Genomic DNA, 25,818 nt, shown 5'->3' with positions numbered 1-25,818 from the left:
CTGAATAACCCAAACCGTTTATACGATGGGCCACACACATACCCAAATAAAATCTACAAACATAGTTGTTCCAACTATTTGATCGTCCACGTTCAAAAGAAATGGGTTCGAGCGATCAAATAGTTGAAAATTTACGGTTCAAGAGATTTTATTTTTCTATACCCCTGGCAAAGTGAGGGCCATCATATAAACGGTTTGGATCAGGGAAAAATGTCTCCATCCGTAGAGAATAAGGATACGGCGTACCTTTTTGCAGTACATCGCGATGTATTCTAGCAATTCACTTCCTCCAATCCAGTTCCTCCCCTTCGCAGGGCTCATTTCATCCAAACCGTCCGTTCAAAATCACACGACCTCACGACGCGTCTGAACTGAAGGCGGTTAGGTTTTCTTCTTTTTCCCACACCTCCCATTTCAAAACCAGTGGCAGCCTCCGAAATTCTTCCCAAAGCCGGGCCTATTCTCGCATCCTTCCTAATTTAAAAGGCTCGAACATCGCCCCTTCCAAACCCTCCTTCAAAATACGACCCTCTTTCTTTCCGCCCTCTCTCTCTCTCTCTCTCTCTCTCTCTCTCTCTCAGTCACTGTCAACGTCACCGCTTCTCTCCCTCTCTCTTTTTGGTGCGTGTTCTCAATTTCTAGGGTTCCAAAATATCCATTTCCCCCTCTAATTTTCAAGAAACCCTCCTTCCTTTACATCTCTTTTACTTTATTTACGATTTTGCCATTTCTAGGGTTTCTAGGATTTGCAGCAGCCATGTCTCTAAGGCCGAGCGCGAGGACGGAGGTCCGTCGCAACCGCTACAAGGTCGCCGTCGATGCCGAAGAAGGCCGGCGGAGGCGAGAAGATAACATGGTCGAGATCCGAAAGAATCGAAGGGAAGAAAGCCTTCAGAAGAAGCGCCGTGAAGGCATGCAGGCCCAGCAATTCCCAGCCTTGATCCACGCATCCGCCGTTGAAAAGAAGGTATGGACGATCCGATCTGATCTGTCCGTAGATTGCCTGATTTAGGGTTCGATATAGGGCTTCGATCTGTTTGGTGGATTAGGGTTTCAGATTCTTTTCCCCCCTTTTTAATTTTAGCATGTAAGGGTTTTGATTTCTTAGATGATATCTACACACCGCATGTTCTTGATCGAGACACCCTTCTTGTTTTACAATAACACCAAAGTCTACTAATCGTAGTCTGTAATGCATCTGAAAAGGTTGTATGCTTCAATTAAAGAGGGGAAAGTATCAAATTTTCCTTTGATTTTCATTTTCTTTTTTAAATTGATTTATTTATTTATTACAGCTGGAGAGTCTTCCTGCGATGGTGGCGGGTGTATGGTCAGAAGACAGCAACATGCAGCTCGAAGCAACGACACAGTTCAGGAAGCTGCTTTCGATTGGTAGAGATAATGATTTGGTTCGATCTGATTATTTCAAAGTTTTATTTCTTGCTCTTTAGTTTTCTAATTAGTGATGGGAATTTGGTATGCTAGAACGGAGTCCTCCGATTGAAGAAGTTATTGCTTCGGGTGTTGTTCCCCGTTTCGTTGAGTTTCTTGTCAGGGAAGATTTTCCGCAGCTGCAGGTCTGAAGAAAGAACTACTATTTTCTGATTGTTTAAAAAAAAAAAAAAAAAAACTTTTTCTTCTCTTTGTCGTATGCTTGATTAAGTGTAATTTCGGAAATATGGGCAGTTTGAGGCAGCTTGGGCTCTTACGAATATTGCCTCTGGAACCTCTGAGAACACCAAGGTCGTGATTGATCACGGGGCTGTGCCAATCTTTGTGAAGCTTCTTGCTTCTCCGAGTGATGATGTCCGAGAACAGGTATAGAGACTGAAATGTATTCTTGCTTGTGGTTTAGTTGTTTTTTTTTTTTTTTTTAACGAATGGTTGAATTGAGTTGCAATTTTAATTCATTGAAGTGGAGAGTGGCTTAATTACAAATTTGAGGGCTGATTCCTCAGTGTGAATGCTAAGATACATTATTTTAATCTAGTTGTATCCTCCTGATTAACCTTTCTCTCTGCAATTTAGTTCAGTCGTCCATGTGAATATAACATCATTTAATGTGTTTTGTTTGGAAGATCAGTTTTTGAATTGCCATATGAAATAACTGATGAAGGGGATTCTTGCTTGACTTCTTAGTTGTGTTCTTTTTGGTTGGATTTATGTTACTTAGTAAGCCATGTGAGCTTTTTATGCTGCATTTGGGTGCAAGGCTGAATGGAATCGTGAAATTAAGATCAACCTACAGTGATGATTGAATTGCACAAACTCCAGATTGCAATGATGTGATTGCAATTTGGACTTTGTCCTTGCTACAGTCAAATAAGATGGTGTATGTAAATGCACTTTTACGCAGCTGCAGATACACACTCATGAGTATGTCTCAAACACAATTAGCTGGATGTTAGTGTTATTGCCCACTAGTGTATAATTCCCTACTTGTCATGTGTGTATAACATCCAACTCATCCAATAGGTTGGCCCCACCATGGAGATCACCTAACACAAAATCAAACTGGTGCACTCCTTAGTTGATCCACTCTTGTACATCCATTGTGTTCTATGGTGTGGCGCACATGATGAGTGAATCGGTTTTGATTTTTTTGATAGGTTATCTTCATGGTGGGCCAACCTTTTGAATTTTTTTTTTTTTTTGAGAAGTGACGAAAATTTTATAAATGAGAAAAGATACAAGAAGGGATGGCCCGCTGAGATAGCAGACCAACGCTCCTAAGAAAAAAGGAAATAAAAACGGATAGCTACAGCCAGGCTGTAGAGCATGGGAGGCCCATTCCCTTTTGAATTTGTTGGATATCTCACAAACATGACATGTTGACATTTATCCGCCAGTTGGACGGTAACCCAGTTATGACTCAGTTTCATCCATATTATGATGATTTTGGTTTGCAATGAAATGAGTCACCAGTCCACACGGATATGAGTCTATGATGAGTTGTATTGGTGTTGGTCCCCATGTTAATTGCACTCAGAAACTGCTATTTAAATCTATGTTGATAACTCTGTCGTTAAACTAGTTGGGTGAGACCTCTCTCCTCCCTGTCTCTATATATGTGTATATATAAATTGGAATCAATTGGTCTCCCACTCGTTAGATGAGCTGTGGAACAGTGTAGAGTGTGTGAGTGATCTAGGATTCAAACCCTGGTGGTGTTACCTTTCTATAAAGAAAGAAAGGACCTTGTAATCAATTGATTAGACCAATTCTTTTCTTTACCTTCGAAACATACATTTATATGTGCATGCTTTCACAAACAGCTTTCACCTATTGAAGCTTTTGCATTTTATTTGGCTGTTATTTTTGGATGTGCCCTTTGAATCATAAACAAGATGAATTCTTATTTCTTACTTGACTGCTAGTCATGTTGCCCACTGGGAAGTTTGGGTTTTGACTTGTGCCCTTTTAAAATTCTAGGCAGTGTGGGCACTGGGAAATGTTGCTGGCGATTCTCCTAGATGCCGGGATCTTGTCCTCAGCCACGGGGCCTTGGTTCCGCTGCTGGCGCAGTTGAACGAGCATGCTAAGCTTTCAATGCTTAGAAATGCCACCTGGACTCTTTCAAATTTCTGCAGGGGCAAGCCCCAGCCACCTTTTGAGCAGGTTTGTGTTGTTGGTTTCAGTGTCTTTGTGCTGATTTCTGTGTTAATATTGTGATGAATTTTTTTATATTATTTGGACAGACAAGACCTGCACTTCCAGCACTTGAGCGTCTCATTCATTCGAATGATGAGGAAGTCCTCACGGACGCATGCTGGGCGCTTTCTTATCTCTCTGATGGCACGAACGACAAAATTCAAGCTGTCATAGAAGCAGGTGTCTGTCCTCGGCTCGTGGAGTTACTTCTGTGAGTATTGTTTTTCACCTTGGTCTTCTTCTATTATTATTGTTTGGTTTGAGGATCTACCCTTTACACACTCATTTAGAAACACACACATGTACACACACACACAGATCAGATGATCCTAACCATTTGAATTGGGCCAATTTGTCACAACTGTCCATTGTTTACGAGCCATAAATCACATGGTTAGGATCATCAAATCAAAGTGTGGCTTTAGAATAGTAAGAAATACAAAGTAGTATCCTTCGACTAGATGTTTCAAGATGAAGATTGGACCTATTTTGTTTCTTTGGTCAACCTTGACTGTCCATTTTTATGCTTGATTGGAAGATTAGGACCACCTGATTGGTATGATTCTGCATCATGGCTTGTTTCTTTGGTCACCCAGTGTCATTTAAAAGGTTTAGGAGTGTTGCCATATATGACTAGGAATCTGAAGATGTTCTGTCCTTTTGCATTTTTTCCAGTCACCCTTCTCCTTCGGTGCTCATTCCTGCCCTCCGGACAGTTGGAAACATTGTCACTGGGGATGACATGCAAACACAGGTATTGAGCACATGCAGTGGTAACATTCATCATTTCTGCGTTCTGGTTTTTTCCCCATGATTTATCCATATGATTGATGAAACAACTTGTGTATTCTTATCAGTCGTTGATATTATCTGTTGGCTGCATCCTCTTGATGGGAAGGTTTATATGTTACTTTTGGAAGTGTAAAGTATTTCAGTGTGGGGCTTAGAAAAAGCATTTCCATGTGAAACATTAAAAAAAATAATAATATATTATTAGTGTTTTTCTGTATGATATTAAGCCAGCTGCTGATTCTATCTGAATTGATGTATTGCTATGTAACATGGGCAGCATTGTCTTTTCTCCTTTTGTGAGACTTATTCTCTATGATATTAAGTCATCTGCTAATTCTATCTAAATTGATGTGTTGCTATGTAACATGGGCAGTGTTGTCTTTTTCCCCTTTTGCGAGATTTTGTCAATACTTGTTATGGCTTGCACAAGAACCTTTCTTAAGGTTTGGTTATTATATTATTTTAATGTCTGGTTGTTATCGTCTTTAATTTTCAGACATTTTTTTACATGGAAATGATTACTTTTAGGCTAATTGTTGTTTTTATCTATTTGGAAACTTGCAAGTATAATTAATCACAATATACTATTTAAGTTATTGTTCTTCTTGTGGTGTATACTTAATCACAATACTTAGATGAGGCCTTCGTGAGCCAGCCTCTGACCTTCACACTGTTTTTGCTTTAAGATCACTTGTTTCTACCAGCGATCCTCCTCCTTATAATACCTCTAAAACCGGAACCACTTACCCAAGTGGGCAACATTTCATAATTTTTAAGTTTGATTACTGCCAGTCTTCTTCCATTTCCACACCTTCTGCCATTCCTACTTATGAAACTTTTGCTCATCTTGGACTCCCGCCCAAAGTTTTTCTACAGCCTCTGCTAATAACACTAGCTGGGCACTGAAATAGGGAAATGTAATGCATTGGTTTATTAGTGTCATGACCTCCTTAATCAACGTTATCTTGCCACCAATCGACAGAGATATTTGCTCTTCCAACTAAAAAGTTTTACTCTTAATTTCTTTCTACCACCTTTTCCCAAAGATCTTGTGCTAGCTCCCAAATAAAGAGAATGTAAGCATGCCTGGTTTGCAACCAAACGCCCATAGAAGCTGAGAGGCTTCAACCAACTCAATTGACTCTCAGAAACTCCTTTTTTGTGATGTTAACTTTCTGATTAGAGGCAGCTCTGAAGCGAGCCAAGCAGTGGGTCACTTGACTTAAGTTGTTGACCTGGGGTTCCTCTGCATCATTAAAAAACAAGGTATCAACTGTAAATTTGAGATGGGAGATCTGTTATTCTATGTTTTCCACTTTGAAGTCTTGAACCAAAGATTTTCAATCTTGCTTTGCCCCACATTCTAGTCAGGGCCCAGCGACCACGACAAAGAGTTGAAAAGGGGAAAGTGAGTATCCTTGCCTTCCTTAGTCCGGAATTCTTCAGCGTAACCATCAGCCAAGATTAAGTCATTGAGCTTATGTAGTCTTGGATTCACTTAATCCATTTTTCATTCTTCTTAGCAGGTAGAGTAGAAATTTCTAGCCGACATGATTGTAAGCTTTTTCCATATTGAGCTTGCATATAATTCTTTCTTTTTCTTCCCTATATTTTAAGTCGATGCATTCAAGAACAATTAATACACCATCCAAAATCTGTTTGAAAAGATCATGCCTCGTGGAACTTTGAAATAACATTCCTCAAAACCATGAAGAATCTCTGAGATAAGACCTTAACCAAAATTTTTTATTTTGAGCAGGCTTATTGGCCTAAATCTGTCAAGAATTCTGCCCCTTATTTTGGAGGAATTATAGCATGACTGATGTATCCATGCCTTTGGAAAGCTGACCCCTGGTGTAAAATTCTGTAATGAATGCCATCAAATTCCATTCAATAGTGTCTAGAAGACTTGGAAGAAATCGGTTGGGTGCTGTCTGCACTAAGGAGCCTTTTCTCTGCCTAATGAAGGCATGCTTGCTTGATCGATTCCTCGTCAGGCCTTTTCATGGTAGCCACTTCCTCAGAAATTCCTTCAAAATTGAGGTTGTTGAGTGTGGGGAAGCACCATCTCTCTTCCTGAAGAAGATCATGGTACCATGACAACGGAGCTTTCCTTTCTCGTTGAGTATTTCTTGTTGCATTTCTTTAGTTTTTTATTCCACGAAAATTGTGTTTCTTCCACCCCCGTCGCTTTCTTCCTCAAGTAGTGTCACAGCTTCCTCGTGTGTTGTTTTGTTTGGCCTATTTGAAGCCTGACATCACCTTGTGGCCAGTCCTCTGAACTGAAAGGGAACACCATTCCTTAACTTCTGGCAGATGTCTTCTTCTTCCAGCCACAGGAGTTCTATGTGGAAATGCACGGACCCCAAGCTTCCTCCCTAGATTTGGCAAAAATAGGACAAACGATCCACGTGTGTTTTTTTGGGGTGTGTGTGTGTGTGTTAAATAAAGTTAGCTTATGGAGACTTTAGGGGTTGTTACAGTTGTTGACTCCTGTATTGTGGTGTGTTCGGGTGGGTGTATTAAATAGAGTTAGCTTATGGAGATTTTATGGGTTGTTACAGTAGTTGACTCCCTCATTGTGGTTAATTTCCTAGTTATTACATGTTTGATTAACCTTTTAATTCCGAGTTGTTTCTGTTTTAATGGAGCATGAAAGAGGGACGGAGGGAGCTTTGTGATCATCTGTGAAATGTCTATCGAAATAAGTAGTAGCATTTGATTTGAGAAGAAAGGGGTTCCATTACTTTACACTTTGGATTCAGTCAGCACCAGAATTGTTTTGCTTGTAGTTTTAACTGCTGCCCCCACATGTCCTTCCAACAAATTCTGATATACTAACTCACTGAAAATTCTTTTTAGATTTTTGGTTCCTGATCATGTATGGCATGTTGTGTTCTAGCTTTCCTAATGTGGTGGTAGTTCATTTGCTGTCAGTGTGCATGTGTGTGTTTTTAATAACTGATCTGTACATTAGGCACATCACATGTTTCATGGGCTGCCATGTAAAAACACCAATCAAACAGTTTTAAGCATTTGATGATTGACCTAGAAAATGGATGGTCAAGATCATTCGTAAATTAGTAGGTCCAATCAATTGACAATCTAACCAACCAATCTGATCTGTCCATTAGGTCATCATGTGTTTCATATGCTACCATGTAAAAGCACCAATCAAACAATTGTAAGCATTTGTTAGTAACCTAGAAAATGGATGGTCAAGATCACTAGTAAAATAGTAGGTCCAGTTGGTTGCATGCTCCACCTATTTGGTTGGTGGCTTATTATGGAGATCTCTTTTGTTTCTTAATTCACTTCTATCAGGGTGAATGGCTTAAAAAAATAGGGTGAACTTGCAGATGGTCAGATGATGCGGTTGATATAATTTTTGCTTGGTAGCCCCTCAAAAGCATGCTCCACGCCTCCCACCTAATAGACAGACTATGTTGATAGATTATAATGTCCAATGTTCTGATTCAACTTCAACTAGGGGCACTACACCATACAGTGTTCTAAGAGTGCACTGTGTCATTGATGCCAAAAATAACAGAAGATGGGTGCTGCTGTTCTTGGTACTGTTGCATGACTCACTTGATGACATTTGATGATGCTCCTTTGAGAAAGAAAACATTTGATAAAGCTTCATATACCTGCTAATATTCACCCCAATGAAAAAGAAAAGAAAATATGAAGACCCTTGCTACAGTTTTGAATCCTATGCACTATTTGATCAACATATTTTATGATCCTCTTTTCATCTCTAACAACTACACCACCAGCTTCATATACCTCCTAATATTCACCTCAATGAAAAAGAAAAGAGAATATGAAGACCCTTGCTACAGTTTTGAATCCTATGCACTATTTCATCAACATATTTTATGATCCTCTTTTCATCTCTAACAACTACTACACCAGCTGGACCCAGACTGTCTATATTGGGTTTCTATTAGAGTTGTGCTTTTAAATATCATCCAATACTGTTTGGTTCATCTGACTCTCATTGGTTTTGGTATGGGCTGGATGAGTCACGACTCCCCAAACCAAAATGGGATGAAATGGGGCTAGTCGTACTGGGTTTGTTATGCCTTAATAGTTGGTTGCAGATGGGTTGCACTCTTAAAACTGCTATTAAAACCATCACCATTATTATCTAAGCCTTATCCCAACTAATTGGTGTCGGGTATGTGAATCCTTTTCTCATATTTCCCTCTAAAGGCTCATAAGTTAGGCCATTGGTCATCAAGTATTTTTTCTGACTTCCACCCCCATCCTAATGGGTCTTCCCCTTGTCCTTTTTGAGCCTTCAACTTATACCAACTCCTAACCGGTGCAATTTCCCTCGTCTGTTTCCCTTGTCTCTATTACCTATTGGCGTTCCTCCTAGGTTCCCTTGAATGTATTTATTTCTAAGTCTATCCTTGTCTTGCCACTCATCCTATATATATATATATATATATATATATATATATTTCATGGGGCCACTTATCCCATCTTGACATCCTCATTTCAGCTATACTTATCACATGAATATGTTGTTCCTTAACTGGCGAACATTTAGTCCTATAAACAATGGTTGGTCTTTTATAGCTGCTATCCTATAATATTTTCCCTTTTAGTTTGATTGGTACACGCCGATCACATAAAACCCCAGAGGCACATCTCCATGTCTTTTGCCTTGCTTGAATTCTATGGGCAACATCCTTTTCATTCTCCCTACTCATGAATTTACAAGCCTAAGTTACCATAAGTGGTCATAGAAGTGGTCATTTTCGGGAATTTCTTGGTCAGCAATCTTAGCTATTCCTCATTCCCACTGATTGTTACTAAAATTGTACTCCATATACCCTATTTTAGTTTTGACTAATTTTAAATCCTTTAGTTTGTAAAGCATCCCTCCATAAATCTAGCTTTGTGTTTACGCCCCCCATGTCAATCAAAACTATGTCATTTGCAAACAACATATGCATCTCTTCCTGCAAATACATTGTTAACTCGTACAGACTAATGTGAAAAATTATGGCCTCAATCTCGAGCCCTAGTGCAAAGCTTTTAGTAATTGGGAACTCGCTTGTCTCTCCACTGGTGGTTTTTACATTTGTTGTTACTCACTATATTTCTCTGTCAATTGTTCAAGTAGGAAAATAGTTTGTAGTATACCTCCGGGCATGTAACAAAATTTGATTTTTTGATACATTAGACTTATGCCTTAATAGTCTTTGCTCAGTGTCATGCTCACAAGTTTAATGTCATGGTAGTTAGTTCAGCTTTGTATTCTCCTTTATTCTTATTAATATGAATCCTATACTTTTCCTTCATTCATTTGGCTTTTTCAATGATCTTGCAATCTTGTTGAACAACTGATGCAGGACAACTAACCACTTGCTCTAAAAGCTCGAATTGATAATGCATGGTGAATCAATCCCTTCTCGTAGCCCAGGCCCCACATTGCATGGGTTAGGACCTTGGCTGAACCTCCCATTGTGGGCCCCACTTTACATGGGTTCCGCTTCACATGAGCCACTTGCCTCACACGGGCCGCTCACCCCGAGTGTGCCCTTGCATCCTGCAGGCCACCCCACTTGAGCCCGGTGTGAAAATGCCATTGCATTAATCACCCCCGGTGAGAAGTCTTGAACACGAGACCTGCTTTGATACTGCTTTGATGCAGGACAACTAGCCACTTGCTGTAAAAGCTTGAACTAATAGAGCATGGTGAATCAATCCCTTTATCTCATAGCCAAGGCCCCACATCTCATGGGTTAGAACCTCGGTCGAACCCCCTTCGTGGGCCCCACTTGACATGGATTCCGCTTCACACAAGCCACCCACCTCACACGGGTGGGGCCTGCCTCACACCAGCCACCCGCCTCACACGGGCCGCCCACTCCGAGTGTGCCCCTGCATCCCACATGCCATCCCACTCGAGCCCAGTTTGAAAATGCCGCTGCATTACTTTCAGTCTCCTAACAGCTACTTCCTAACCACAATTGAAATGTGATGGAGGAGATTGATTCACTTACATTCAATAGGTGGTGAATCATTATATATTGGATAGATAGTGATCATGAATTATTATATATTGGACAAATGGTGATCTTATATCTATCCTCTTGGTCGAATAAAAGATGCTTTACATTACAGATTGCTGTATTTCAGTCATGTTGTGTGTAAATGCAGTTTGGGGAAATTCAGTATCGAGATTCAGTTTCGTATGGGTGCCAAAAACATTTATTAGTCTTCTTCAACACATCATCCACATTGTTTACCTGTTGCATTCATCAATTAACCACCAAGAATGGATTTGCTTGCCAAGAATGTTGATCCATGATGCACATTATGAAGCAATGCAATTATATATTTTTTGTTGCATCTCATTTGCAAGAGTACTAATTTGCAGGTAGCTGCCTACCATATATAGTTCTTAGGTATATATTTGGATTCTCATGCCAGGAATATTTGGTTATTTGGTGTGTTTAGATTCAAATCTTACTTTGATAGCATGCCACAACAGACGATAGTTTTACCGAGTTTTGCAATCTGAAATATTGACCAAAATATGGTGATGTAATAATTGATTGCATGTCTTTTACACATTGAAGTATAATGGATGTTTAACCAGTCTTAACTATTGGAGTTCTCTATGCTGGATGGCTTATTGTTTTGCTGTTTTACAGTATATCATCAACCATCAAGCACTTCCCTGCCTCCTGAATCTTTTGACACACAATCACAAGAAAAGCATTAAGAAGGAAGCATGTTGGACCATCTCAAACATCACAGCTGGAAATAAGGATCAGATACAGGTATTGAAGTACAGATATTTTAAGGAATCAATGTTCACCCTAGGTCTTAAGTGTTGTCTCTCTCTCTCTCTCCTGGCACTTGGTCATGTATCATATGCAAATATACTTGGTTATTGTTTCCCTCTCATTGGAACTTGAAAAACTAAAGTGTCAAGAAGCTTTTATTGTTTATATATTTTTTTGAAGCCTTCAAATGCTTTACTTTTGACAATGGTGTGGGTGTGGCTGTCATGCTTGCTTGTAAATAGTCTAATTGCTTGTTTCTAAAAAATTCCAGGCTGTAATTGCTGCTGATATTATTGGTCCTTTAGTCAATTTGCTTCAAACTGCGGAGTTTGATATCAAGAAAGAGGCAGCTTGGGCTATCTCAAATGCAACGTCTGGCGGCACCCATGATCAAATAAAGTATGCCCTTGCATTTCTCTCTCCTCTGATTGACAGGAGACTGTTAATTTTTTATTTTTAATAAAAAAAAACATTTTTAGTCATTATTTATATGAACGATTTTCATTTTTGGTGACAGGTACCTTGTGAGCCAAGGGTGCATCAAGCCATTGTGTGATCTCCTCATCTGCCCTGATCCGAGGATAGTGACAGTTTGTTTGGAAGGGCTTGAGAACATCTTGAAGGTCGGGGAAGCTGAGAAGAACTTGGGCAATACCGGAGGTGTGAACCTCTATGCCCAATTGATTGATGAAGCTGAGGGGTTGGAGAAGATTGAAAACCTTCAAAGCCATGACAACACTGAGATCTATGAGAAGGCAGTGAAGATCCTTGAGACCTACTGGCTGGAGGAGGAAGATGAGGCGTTGCCTGCAGAAGATGCTGCTCAACCTGGGTTCCGCTTTGGAGGAAGTGATCCTTCTGTGCCATCGGGTGGATTTAACTTCAGCTAGAGGTACCTGCAGTATTGTTCTTATGAAGTAATGTTAGTCTCTCAATCTCGTCTTATGTCAGACATCCAAATGGATGGATGGCATGCATGTATGACGTCTGGACTCATCTGCCAGGCGCCATCGTGAGTGTGCCATAGCCTAAGATCATACTGATTATGTGATTGTAATGGATATCCATTTTTTAATGTGGAAAACATATTCTTTCCTTAAAAACCCACTCTGATTGAGAGTGATGTGATCTTCTGACCAGTATGATTTCTTGAGCTATGCCCTCCATGATGATGATATCTGCTGGATGAGTGCGCTGGATGGTGTACATGTGGGCTGTGGTGGTATTTGGGTGTGATGCAGTCCACTCTCTGGTCCATTAAGATTTTACCTTTATTGATAAAAATGACTCAGTTGCTATACGATCTTACGATCTTCTCATGCTTGCAGGAGTTTGGGTCTGAGTTGCAGTTGTATGATGCCCTGCAGAGGGCACGATGGGCCGTGTCAGTCAGTCTGGGAGTCATGTCGTGTTGTTTGGTCCAGTCACAGGTCGGGTTGAAAGGTGGGTGTGCTGGGAGAGCATCTTTCAGCAGGGTGGGTAGAATAAAGAGGTGGGTCGGAAAGGAAGAAAGACATGCATTTTGGGGGTCGTATGTGGATTGAATGGGTGTTGGCTTTCACAGGATGTATTGGGTGGCAGAAAGCGAAAATGGATCCTTGTCATCTTATAATACTGTCAAAGGGTGATAGAAAGTATGGATTTTTATTCATTTGGTTGTAGTAAAAGCTACTGCGGAAGTATCAAGGTGTCGATGTCGCAGGTGAGATACACAGGTCAATATATGTGGTAGCGTCCCTCTTTGTCTAATCTTGCTGCATCTCTCATGTATAGCAAGAGCCGAAGAGCTTCCTTTTAAAGAGGTTCTGTTATGGTGATTTTTTGGGTTTTTCTTTTCTTTTTTCTTTAACCCCTTGTCTTATCCTTTTACTACAAGGGGGTTTCTTCTGTCCAAGCCCTGATTTCCAAAACAGATATTTGTAGTTGGTTGTGTTAAAACGTTAGATGCTTTTGCAGCTAAAAAAATATCAGTATTATTTTTGTTAATTGGTTTTGTATTGTAGTCTTCAATACAACTGCCTTTATGGTTGCTCCCAAGCACAAACCTGCAAACATTGATATTCCGGAAACATGAAAACTTGGGACTAAGATGTTTTTCCTGCGTTTGGATGCACGCTGAATTGAACTGGTCAGTTCAATGTGGAAATGTTTAGATGGTGATTGAAAAATGATGCTACTTTTGCCAAAGGGTGAAATGTGTCACTTGTAGAATGTGGGATCTGGATTGAACATACCTGGCCGAAGATATGGGTCGGAACCTTTGTTTCAAGTGGGATTTATTTACTCTCTGATTCTTTCCACGATGACATTCCATTGTTGGTTTGAGTTGTATATTTTCCTCGTGGATACAGAAGTTCAAAAAGAGTTGTGGCACCCTGATGGTTGATCGGGTGCAGCATCGTCTATATGATGTTTATATTCTGAAAATCAGGGATCAGACCCAGTCCATATTACATCCTGCCATTTCTCGTCTGCAATTCAATCCTGATGTTATTGTGGACATCCATCCACGCGGATTGCATACTGCGGGGGCTCTTTAGGGTGCACTCTGATATATCGGTTTTATCCACTCTGTCCATCCATCCTCCTAGATCATTTTATGCTATGCTTTCTAAAATGGGACTGATCCAAAGCTCAAGTGGACCAAACCGAAGATAGCAGTGGGGCAATGACGCCCACCGTTGAAACCTCTCTAGGACCTATAATGTTTATTTGTCATCCAACCTGTTAATAAGGTCACACAAACCTGGATGAAGGGAAAATACAATTATCAACTTGATGTTAACAACTCCCAAAAAGTTTTTTACGGTCGGCGTTTAATTCCCAATTCATGATCCTTGGATCCTCCTCATTTTTGGGCTCATGCTCTAATATCTGGAAACAATAGATGGACCGCGTGGATAAAACCCATACATCAAGGTGGGCCCCCCACAGCATGCCTGGACGGATTATCGTCCAGCTGGACGCAATCTGCCTCCACTTGGGTCGATGTGTGGGTCTCAATCTTTCTTGTTTGAACACATGGTCAAAAGCTGATGAGGGGAGATGTGGCACTGTGCCCTTCAAATTATTTTTGACCATTTTTTGGAAATCCAATTGAAAATTACACATGTTATAACGAGGAAAAGACATAACATGTTAAAGATCTTCAAAGATAAATCAGGGATCTGGATTCTTCAAAGATACTTGGAGTGCATTTGATAACATCATTGATTGCGTGGACCAATCAGGATGTAAGAAAACAGGAGTTACTTGTTTGTGGCAAGCATAGGATCCAGATTCTTCAAAGATATTTTGAGTGCTTTTTATGGAATTACAGCTGACGGTATGTGATGTAGAGCGGGTTGCGGTCAGTTTCATGGCCAAGATGGATCAAAAAAGGCCCAGCCAACGACAGAAGTGATCCGAACCGTCGGATCTTAGATCGGGCGTATCTCATAATCCGTAATGAGTTATTAGTAGTAAAATATATGATTTTGGGGGTAGAACGAGCTACTTTAGCCAACCAACCCGGATTTGCAAAATACCCCTGGATGGACGGTCGTTTCCCTGTTTTAATTTCGTTTTTTACTATAAATAGTAAGTTTTAATTTGATTATAACTCTTCATCCATCGAGCTTTAGGAGTTGCGTCCAACGTGAAAAGAGCTTAGCATAATTAGGAGATCGGTTTGGTGAAGCCAAATTGGACACTTACTATTTTTCTCCGAAAGCCTTGCGCACTAGTAGACATCACGACCGTCTATAAATAGTAAGTTTACTATTTATAGTAAGTCGTGGATTCTAGGAGTTTTAGTTGTAGTTTGATTCTGATTTCTTTCTCATTACTTGGTACCCCTATTTAAAGGGTTGTAAACTCATTTTTATTGATCAATTAATTAATTTCGAATTTATTAGAATTTATTTCTATTTTCTGCTTTCTTTCCTCATGGATTCAAGAAGTCTCTGTGAGGAGTCCAGAGAAGCTCCGTGGATTCAGAGTAGTTATCCTCATCACGTTCATCCCTGCGTCAGTATGTTGACAATTTGTGGCAAGCTGAGGATCCGCATTCTTCAAGGATATACTTGAAATGCTTTTTATGGAATTACAGCTGGTAGGATGATAAGACATGAATCAACTAACGGGTATTCAAAAGCAAACCAAGTAGCTCAAAGGCATCTAAGAGGCGGCCGAAAGGTGTCCAAAAGTAGACTGAGCTATTGAGAGAGGTGTCCAAAAATAGATGGAGCAGCTAAAGGGTATACTGAAATGGAACGAGCGATTGACCGAGTGGCTGAGAGGTGTAGGAAAGTAGAATGAGTGGTCGAGAAGTGTCCAGAAGCAGAAAGAGAGGCCAAAAGGTATTCAAAAATAGGAATGGGCGGTTGAGAGGTGTCTAGAAGCGGAAAGAGCGGTCGAGAGATGTCCAGAAGCAGGAATGAGCGGCCGAGAGGCGTACAAAGCAGCCGAGAAAAAGAATAAAGCTTGGCCAACATAAGATGAAAGTAACAAAAGGAAAATGTAGTAAAAGAAGGATATAGAGAAAATTCTTTTCAACTACTGTAACAGTTGCAGTAATGGAAGAAATATTTGGAAGAACAAGCTACAACAGAAATCTATAAATAACAGATAAATCCAACAGAGCAAAACAAACAAACCAATCCAACAATAACAACTAATCAAATCTATGAATTTATCTTTTATTTTAGCTTATCCCAGAAGTAGCGGTAATTGTTAGCTTTTATAATCTTTAGTTGTAATCCAAATCTACACTCATACTCTGGATTTGTTTTATATTCAATATCATGCAGTTCTTTCAAGATATGCATTCTTGCAGTTGCTCCTAGTGATTGATTGTAAGTTTTTCCTTTTGTTTGATTGCATTGGTATTCTAAAAGCCCTTTCTTGTGGAAGGCATAAAGCAACCTATCTTCGGAGGAAGAACCCCACCATTCAATTATCGCCTGATCATTATCAAATTATGCAAGTGGCCAACTAAGAGACCGATCTTCTCAAAATCTGGTCATATATGGACATATATGCTCATTTCGGTGCTTGGGGTCGAAGTTGATCAATTTGGATCGAGCTGTTATATCAATTTTGGCACGCCTGCACACACTACACATGACAAGCGTCCAACATTTTTGGCACGCCCAGTGGGATAACAAACTAACAATGAATAGTGGCCACAAATATTCATTATGGATCGACTGTGCAACAATTTTGATGAGCGCCAACATTTTTGACATGCCCGGTGGGACTTTAACATGAGCAAGTGTGAATATTCATATTGGTACAACACGAGCTAGTATGAAAGTCAGGTAAAAACAAGATGCCCAACAGATCCTATTGAGATTATGTCAGCCGAAATACTCGATAGGTAGCGAGGAATTCAGCATATTGATGAACAATCATGAGTTAAGGTTGAAATTTTAGGCAAATGGATGGAAAATCATGCCGAAAATATGAATTAGATGATGACTCTCTTTGCCGAAAGAATGCCTGTGACGCCAACATTACAGCCAACACTATACGTACCTCTTCCGCAACAAAATATGCCTCTTCCAATATAGGAAGTGTGGAATCTTATGCCACCTGCTAAATTTAAGCGATTGAAATGTGAGGTTAGGAATGTTGTTCTTGAAGAAGGAAACCAGGGTATACCTGAGGGCAACCCTTCATTTGAAATCCAACGTATCATGGAAGACAAACCAGGTAGGCCCTTAACCACCTCTAATGGCTAAATTTCACCGTTTGAATTGTGACTAAATTATTTAAATGGTTTAGGAAGTAGTAGGTCAAGTTTTTGTCCATATTACTGTCTCGTTCAATCATGGTCAAGATTTTATCCGTATTATTGCTTCGTTCGATCATAAGCCCTATTCGGAATGGATTGACTGACAGTCTCCATTGTCACGACTGACTTTGTTATTTTTTGATTAAGACGGTTGAGTTCGACCAAAACGGATGGATTTACCATTTTTCGATCAAGATGGTCAAATTCGACTAAGAAGACCGAATTTATTATCTCTCGATTAAGATGGCCGAGTTTGACCAAAACGACCGAATTTGCTATCTCTCAATCAGGATGACCTAGTTCGACCAGGATGACTAAATTTGCCGTTTCTTGATCAAGATGGCCAAGTTCAACCAAGACGACTGAATTTGCTGTTTCTTGATCAAGATGGCCTAGTTCGACCAAGACGACTAAATTTGCTGTTTCTCGATCAAGATTGCCAAGTTTGACCAAGACGACTGAATTTGCCGTTTTTTGATCAAGATTGCCAAGTTTGACCAAAATGGCCGAACTTGCCGTCTCTCGATCAAGATAGCCGAGTTCGATCAAAATGGCCAAATTTATCGTTTCTCGATCAAGATGGCCGAATTCGACCTAGATGATCGAATTTGCCATTTTTTGACTAAGATGGTCGAATTCGACCAAGATGGTTGAATTTGTTATTTTTCCACCAAGATAATTGAGTTTAGCCAAGTTGACCGACTTTAATGTTTTTCGATTAAGATGACCGAAATTGATATTTTTACATGGCTGGGCAGTGACATTTATTATGCCAAATAACGAATCAACTTCACATTCACCTTTTATCAAAGGTGATGCGACATGGGGGGTAATGTTGTACTTTATTTCTGACCGCTCTTGAAAAACCCAATTGGAAAGGACAAGTGTGATAACAATGGAAAGATATAACACGCTAAAGATATTCAACGATACTTGAAATTTTTTTATGAAAACGCAGATGTCACGATGATAAGACGGAGAAACTAAAAGGTATTTAAAAGCAACCCAAGTGGCCAAGAAACATCTAAGAGGTATCTAAGAGATGTCCAAAAGTAGATTGAGCGACCGAGAGGTGTTCAAAAGCACACCCGAGTGGCCAAGAGGTGTCTAAAAATGAACCGAGCAGCCGACCGAGCGACCAAGAGGTGTATAAAAGTAGAACGAGCGGCTAAGAGGCGTCCATAAGAGGAAAGAGTGGCGGAGAAGCCTTCAAAAATAGGAATGAGCGGCCGAGAGGTATATGAAAGCGGAACAAGTGGCCGAAAAATGGAAAAAAACTTGGTCGACAGAAGATGAAAAATCATAAAAGGAAAACATAGAAAAAGAAGGATCTAGAGAAATGTTTTTCGACTACTATAATGATTGTAGTAATGGAAGAAGAATATGGAAGAATAAGCTATAACAAAAATCTACAAATACTGGAGGAATCCAAAAGAATAAAATGTACAAACTAATCCAACAACAACCAATCAAATATACTAATTTATCTTTTATCTCAGCTTATCCCAAGAGTAACAGTAATTCTTATTTATAATCTTTAGTTGTAATCCAAATCTATACTCATATGGCTGGATTTGTTCTCTATCCAATATCACACAGTTCTTTCAAGATAAACATTCTTGTAGTTGCTCCTATGGACTGAATGTGAGTTTTTCCTTTTATTTGATTGCATTGCTATTCTGAAAGTCTTTTCTTATGGAAGGCATAAAGCAACACATCTTTGGAGGAAGAACTCCACCCTTTGATTATCGCCCAATCATTATCAAATTCTAGAAGTGGTTAAGTAAGCGACTGATCTTCTCAAAATCTGGTCATATTAGATGTAGTTGCTTATTTCGATGCTTGGGGTCAAAGTTGATTGGTTTGGATCGAACTGCTATATCGATTCTGGTACGCCCACACACATTGCATGTGATAGAAAGTAAACCGAGCGTCCAACTATGTGTAGATAATCATTTCTCATAGCTTGCACTGAATTTGTTTGGGCGTTGACTAATTGAGATGAGGCAATTTTGATGCTCACTACATTGTGTGCAGGTAATCGTTTTCCCTAGCTTGCATGAAATATAATGAGGCTATTTGGGCATTGACTAATAATAATAATAGTAATTTTGATAAAAGATCTCCTTTTTGTAGACTTCTTATTTAAAGAGTAATAGTTTGATACTTTGGTAGCATTTTTGAGAGCTTAGGTTTCAAATACCTAGATTCGGAATCAAGGGATGGCGATTCTTGTTTACACTCATTTTTGGCATTCATGTGGACTAATAAAAGGTTGTCATGTGTCGGCACTATGCACCTAATAGTACCGAAATCATACTCACATTTAAGGATAACTTTTCCCCTATTTTATTTGGAGACACATTACCTAACAGAAGTAAAGTGATGCAGAACTGTAGGGAAGACGAAATGACGAATGACACATAGCCCTAATTTATGTGGCATGTGTGACCGAGGTAGCGTACTTGACACGTCTATAAAAGACCCACTAAAGCAATGATCTTATCACAAATATGGATATGTTTGGTAAGGTCGTCTCTCACAATCTTTTCAAAATGAGAGATCTTTCCATATACATTCAGTGCTTTCGCAGCAATTACAAAGATTCAAGAATAGGATCAATATCATAGCAGATGGGGTCTCGATCCGGACTTCGCAAGACTGATCCTATAAAATCTATGGATTTTCACGGCCACACTAGCAAGAGATTTGAAAATGGTTTCTGATATTTAAAAATATTTAAGCCAGGCAGGAATGATCAGAGAGTAGTTGAACATTGTGGCCGCTAAGAATCCTGGATCAGCAAAGAAACGCAATTCAAATTTTGCGGCTCCCAAACATATAAAAGGTGAACGTGATGAAGAGCTTGAGTTCCATGCCAAATACAATAAGTCTATATAGCGCGACACTTTTTTTTTTTTTTTTAATTATTTTAAATCTTAACTTAGTTTTAGTCACTTAGTTTCTATCTAGTCATGCTATAGAATGTTTGAGGTTTAAGTTAGCTTAAATCACTACTATTCAGCGCTATCATCGCAATACGCTTAAGAGTACTATAAATATCCGCAACTTTCCGTTGTTGGATCCCGATTAACCGAGTCCTTACTTAAAAAGATCAAACCATTGGTCACATCTTGTTAACTATTCACCTTGATTGTCTATCCATGTGGCTGAATCAAGTATTTATCTCTCGTTTTGTTTCTCTATTTTAATTTATTTCTTTGTTGATTGTATTGAGCGTCACTTATACATCAATAAAATTGGCATTATTTTTAGCCTTCAGTTTTAAATATGTTCATCTTTATTCCACTGAGAAATACATATGCTGTAATTACTAGTGAAAGAAAAAGTTATTAAATACAAGGGGAAAATTCCATTTGAAACTAATCCATACCTTTCTATAAGTCACCCGATCGCTGTTACAACTAGTGGTTAAGAAGTTGGCCAAGTCATTAAATTCGGTCTTAAACAGTCTATCTCAATGTGGAGGGCACCAACGTTCAATCAAACTCAAGTCGAGTACAACTCTAACACACCTACACTATCTCAATTATACACATTAACTGAATACATATAGGCCTTCCTAATATGTGTGGCTTTGCGCTTGATTGAACTACACTCACAATTCCTGATGGCATCTCATATTCAAAATCCCTTGCCATAAAAATTGCAATGCATTGAAATTATGTAGTATATTTATAGAAGCTTGAATTTAATTACTAAATCAACTTTTAACATCCCTAATTAATGTATATATGATGAAATAAGCCAGTTGAAGTATATATTTTGGCAAAAAATGTTGAAACTCCAGCCGTAGATGGGCCACAAGCATGCGATCACACCAAAACATTGGGAACAAAAACATCCACCGTTGAAACTTTTCTAGACTGATCATTACGTTTATATTGCATCTAAACCGCTCATAGAATTATTAAACAGTAGGAACAAATATCATCCTGATGCAAAACTTCTGTCACGGCCAGGCGTTCAATCCCCACTGTTTCGTGTGATATGGCCCACATGAGTTTTGGATATACCTGATTTTTAGAATGTCCTATTGTGTGGTATTTCAAAACAGATAGACGGAGTGGATTTGTCACGGAATCTCTGTGGACCCCACTCACAGGCAATCCGCTCCCCACGTAGAAACATTTCATGTAAACATTCCGCAGGTAATCTCTTTTCTAAATTTGTTTGCATAAATTCGAGTGGGTAGTTTTAGTCTAACTTGGGACAGTTGAAGGGAATCTAGCAAATGGTTTTAAAATGGAAGATTTCAAATGCCCATTTTGAAATTTGCATTAAGATTCCCGCCCACCATTTATGGACGGGGGAGTAGATGTTGCACCAATGCTTGATGCATTTGTATGTGTAGAGATAATCATTTCCCATAGCTTGCACCGGATTTGTTTGGGCATTTGACTAATTGAGATGAGACAATTCTGCTGCTCGTTCCATTGTGGGTAGATAATCGTTTCCCATAGCTTGTATTGAACATCGAGGTGGGCATCGAGTTGAGTCGGATCGAGTTAGGTCTAACTCGACTCGATCCGATACCGTGATAACCTAGACCCGAACTTAGAGGTGGGCATCGGTCCAACTCGACTTGATTTGGTACTGTGAAAACTTTTACCCGAACTCGATCTGACTTGGGATCGAGTCTCGCGGTTGGGTTGATCGAACCGAGTCCGACTCGGTTAGAGATACCGAGTCGGATATTCACGGGAAGCTTGTTTGAAAAGTTTGTTTGATGTTTACGTGAAGTTGTCATTGAAAGGAAGCTTGTTTGAAAAGCTTTTGCATTTTAAAGACGTAAAGAAAGCTTTTTCTAATTAAAATCTCTTGGGCTCACTGTTATGTATGTGTTTGATCTATGCCATCCACCCAATTTTTCCACTCATTTTATGGCATGAGCCCAAAAACGAGGTAGATCCAAAACTCAAGTGGACCACTCCATATGAGACGGGAGAAATTGAACGTTTATCGTTCATATCTTCTTTGGGGCCACAGAAGTTTTGGATCAAGTTGATATTTGTGTTTTTTCTTCATCCATGTCTATGTGATGCCATGAACGGGTTGGATGACAGGTACACATCCCTTTGGGCCCTTGGCTCATTTTTACTTTCAATGGTAGGCATTCATAATTCTCTTTGTTTCCTATGGTGTGGTCTACTTAAGGCTTGTATCTGCCTCATTTTTTTGCTCATGCCCTAAAATGGGCACGTAGAATAGATGGACGGCGTGGATCATACACATGCATAACAATGGGGCCCACAAATTATACTACTATAATTTCAGTTCCTCTGCCCATTACTTTCACCACGGTTTTTGAGAAAATTACACTGTAAATCACTTTTTCAGTTTTCTTATTTACAGCTGGAAATAAAGTCCTGGGATTGCATACGGAGTAAACTTTGTGGGGTCCACCATGATTTACATATTTTATCCACATTTTATCTGCTGCATCCATCCATTTCAATAGATAATTTGAGGGCTCTATTCCAAAAACGAAGTATATCTAAATCTCAAGTGGACCTCACCACGGGAAACCGTGTGGATTGAAATTCCCGATGGAGGGCACCATCGTCCAATCAAACTCAAGCCGAGTACAGCTATAACACACCTGCACTATCTCAATTACACACATTAACTGAATACATACAGGCCCTCCTAACATGTGTGGCTTTGCCTTGATTGAACTTCACTCACAGCTCCTGATGGCAGCTCATATTCGAAATCCCTGTCATGAAAAATTGCAATGCATTGAAATTGTGTAGTGTATTTATAGAAGCTTGAATTTAATTACTAAATCAACTTTAACATATGTAATTAATGTATATATGCTGAAATAAGCCAGTTGAAATATATATTTTAGCAAAAAATGTTGAAAGTCCAGCTGCAGATGGGCAACAAGCATGCAATCGATCACACCAAAACTTTGGGAACGACAACATCCACAGTTGGAACTTTTCTAGACTGACCATTATGTTTATATGCCATCTAAACGGTCCATAGAATTATTAAACAGTAGGAACAAATATCATCCTGATGGAAAACTTCTGTCACGGCCAGGTGTTCAATCCCCACTGTTTCGCGTGATATGGCCCACATGGGTTTTGGATATACCTGATTTTTAGAATGCCATATTGTGTGGTATTTCAAAACAGATGGACGGAGTAGATTTGTCACAGAATCTCTGTGGACCCCACTCACAGGCAATCCGCTCCCCACGTAGAAGCATTTCATGTAAACATTCAACAGGTAATCTCTTTTCTAAATTTGTTGGCATAAATTCGAGTGGCTAGTTTTAGTCTAACTTGGGGCAGTTAGAGGGAATCTAGCAAATGGTTTTAAATCGAAAGATTTCAAATACTCATTTTGAAATTTACATTAAGATTCCTGCCCATCGGTTATGGAGGGGGGAAGAGATGTTGCACCCATGCTTGATGCATTTGCGTGTGCAGATAATCATTTCCGATGGCTTGCACCGAATTTGCTTGGGCATTTGACTAATTGAGATGAGGCAATTCTGCGCTCGTTGCATTGCGGGTAGATAATCATTTCCCATAGCTTGTATTGAATATAAAGGTGGGCATGAGTCGAGTTGGACGGAGTTAGGTCCAACTCGACTCCATCCGGTACTGTAAAAACCTGGACTTGAGTTAGGTTCAACTTGACTTGATTTGGTACCGTGAAAATCTTGACCCAATCCGACTCGGGATCGAGTCTAGCAGCTGGGTTGATCCGAAACGAGTCTGACTCGATCAGAGATGCGAGTAGGATGTTCATAAGAAGCTTATTTAAAAAGTTTGTTTGATGTTTACGTGATGTTGACACTGATAGCAAGCTTGTTTGAAAAGCTTTTGCATATTAAAGAGGTTAAGAAAGTTTTTTCTCATTAAAATTTATGGGGCCTATTATTAAGTATGTGTTTGATCTATGCCGTCCATCCATTTTTCACACTCATTTTATGGCATGAGCCTAAAAATGAGATAGATCCAAAACTCAAGTTGGCTACTCCATGTAAGACAGAGGAAATTGAACATTTATAGCTCATTTCTTTTCTGGAGCCATGGAAGTTTTGGATCAATTTGATATTTGTGTTTTTTCTTCATCCATGTCTATGTGATGTTATGACCCACAAATTATGCTACCATAATTACACAGCATAACAATGTGACCAACAAATTATACTACCACAATATCAGTCCCTCTGCACGTTATTTTTGCCACGGTTTTCAAGAAAATACACGGTAAATCACTTCTTTTCAAACAGCGGTTTGTTCCTTTATTTACTGCTGGAAATAAGAGTCCACGGATTGCGTACCGAGTAAACTCCGTGGGATCCACCGTGATTTATTTATTTTATCCACACCGTCCATCCAATTTAACACTTACTCGGAGGGCTCTAGTCCAAAAACGAAGTATACCTCACCACGAGAAACAGTGAATTAAAATACTACTGTTGAAAATTTCTTGGGGGCCACGGAATTTTTGGATCAATATGTCATTTGTTTTTTGCCTTCATCGTGTGATCTTATGAACATGTTATATGATAAATAAACATCACTGTGGGCCCTAACGAGGTTTCAATGGTAGAAGTCATTATTCCCACTGTTTCCCGTGGTGTGGGCCCACTTGAACTTTGGGCATGCTTCAATTTTCGTCTCAACCACTGAAATAAGCTGGAAAAATGGATCTCCGGTGTGGATAACCCACACACATTCACGGTAGGCCCAAGTGAGTTTACTCATTATGATAAAAGCACAGTGACTAACTCTGTACGCAATCCAATTTCTATTTCCCATCAGAAATATATACGTGGCGTGATTTCTATTTCCAAATATAAGCCAGCTGCCCATAAATAGTGACCTTTGATTTGACTTACACCAACACTAATGAAAACGTTTAAAATTTTGCCGGGCACACCATGATACATGATACATGTGTACGATCCAAACAGTCCATTAAAAGCCCATTTTAGGCATGAATTGAAAATAAAGTAAAATCCAAAGTGCAAGTGGACCACAACACAAGAAATAGGGGATTAAACACCCACCGTTGCAAAATTCTTGTGGGCCATCAAAGTTTTGCATCAAGCTGATATTTTTTCCCCTTCAACTATATCCGTGTAATCATAGCAACAGGTTGGATCATAGATACACATAAGTGTCGAACCCACGGATGGCTGCACATTTCAACTATGGACATCATTATCCCCTTGTTTTTTGGGGTGTAGTTCACTTGAGCTTATAATCTGCTTAATTTTTTTTGCACAAGATCTTATAAAATAGATAGACGATGTGGATTGATCACATACATCATGGCCAGGACCCACAAATTTCCCTCACTCATTTCCACCTATATTTTTCAAAAAGCAAATTTCAAAAATCGTGGTGTAATTATCTTTGTATTTCCTTTCTTGCAAACAATGGAAATAAGTTATAATTACCTATTTACCATAAATAAGAAAACAAATAGCTAGGCTTGAAAACAAACATGCCCAGTAGCCTGCTGGACTACAAAAAAGTATAGAAGTTTTGGATCCGATTGGATCGAGTTTCGGTTCGAGTCGGATCGGGTTACTATATAACCCAAACTTGACTCGGTTGGGATTCGGATCTAACTAGGTCTACTCGATCCGAACCCGACTTTGGCATTTAGTTCGGGTCGAGTTGGACGAGTCGGATCCGCCGGATCGAGTCGAGTCCTGCCCAGCTCTAATTGAATATAATAAGGCTGTTTGGGAAATGGTACTATGAGGTCCACCTCATGGGAAGTGATATG

The 25,818-nt window shown here is 39.5% G+C and overlaps 1 protein-coding gene across 4 annotated transcripts; it reads left to right on the top strand.

Annotated features, from left to right (window-relative positions):
* Nucleotides 1-418: 418 nt before the first annotated feature.
* Nucleotides 419-13,241, top strand: LOC131225913 (importin subunit alpha-2-like). 4 transcript variants are annotated; one of them, XM_058221527.1, is made up of 12 exons: nt 419-621; nt 735-967; nt 1,296-1,392; nt 1,486-1,577; nt 1,687-1,818; nt 3,433-3,618; nt 3,699-3,862; nt 4,327-4,405; nt 11,121-11,249; nt 11,527-11,654; nt 11,773-12,177; nt 12,584-13,241. In XM_058221527.1, exons 2-11 carry the CDS (start codon nt 758-760, stop codon nt 12,143-12,145), a joined length of 1,590 nt encoding a protein of 529 aa, XP_058077510.1. In that variant the 5' UTR covers nt 419-621; nt 735-757; the 3' UTR covers nt 12,146-12,177; nt 12,584-13,241. The 4 variants fall into 4 exon arrangements, with proteins under 4 accessions (XP_058077510.1, XP_058077508.1, XP_058077506.1 ...); XM_058221525.1 differs by having other exon boundaries at nt 422-621; nt 744-967; nt 11,773-12,147; XM_058221523.1 differs by having other exon boundaries at nt 422-621; nt 11,773-12,147.
* The last annotated feature ends 12,577 nt before the right edge of the window (nt 13,242-25,818 follow it).

Source organism: Magnolia sinica, chromosome 14 (assembly GCF_029962835.1).
Source record: "Magnolia sinica isolate HGM2019 chromosome 14, MsV1, whole genome shotgun sequence".
Taxonomy (NCBI): domain Eukaryota; kingdom Viridiplantae; phylum Streptophyta; class Magnoliopsida; order Magnoliales; family Magnoliaceae; genus Magnolia; species Magnolia sinica.
Note: the sequence above shows the minus strand (reverse complement) of the source record. Positions and strands in the feature narration are given on the sequence as shown.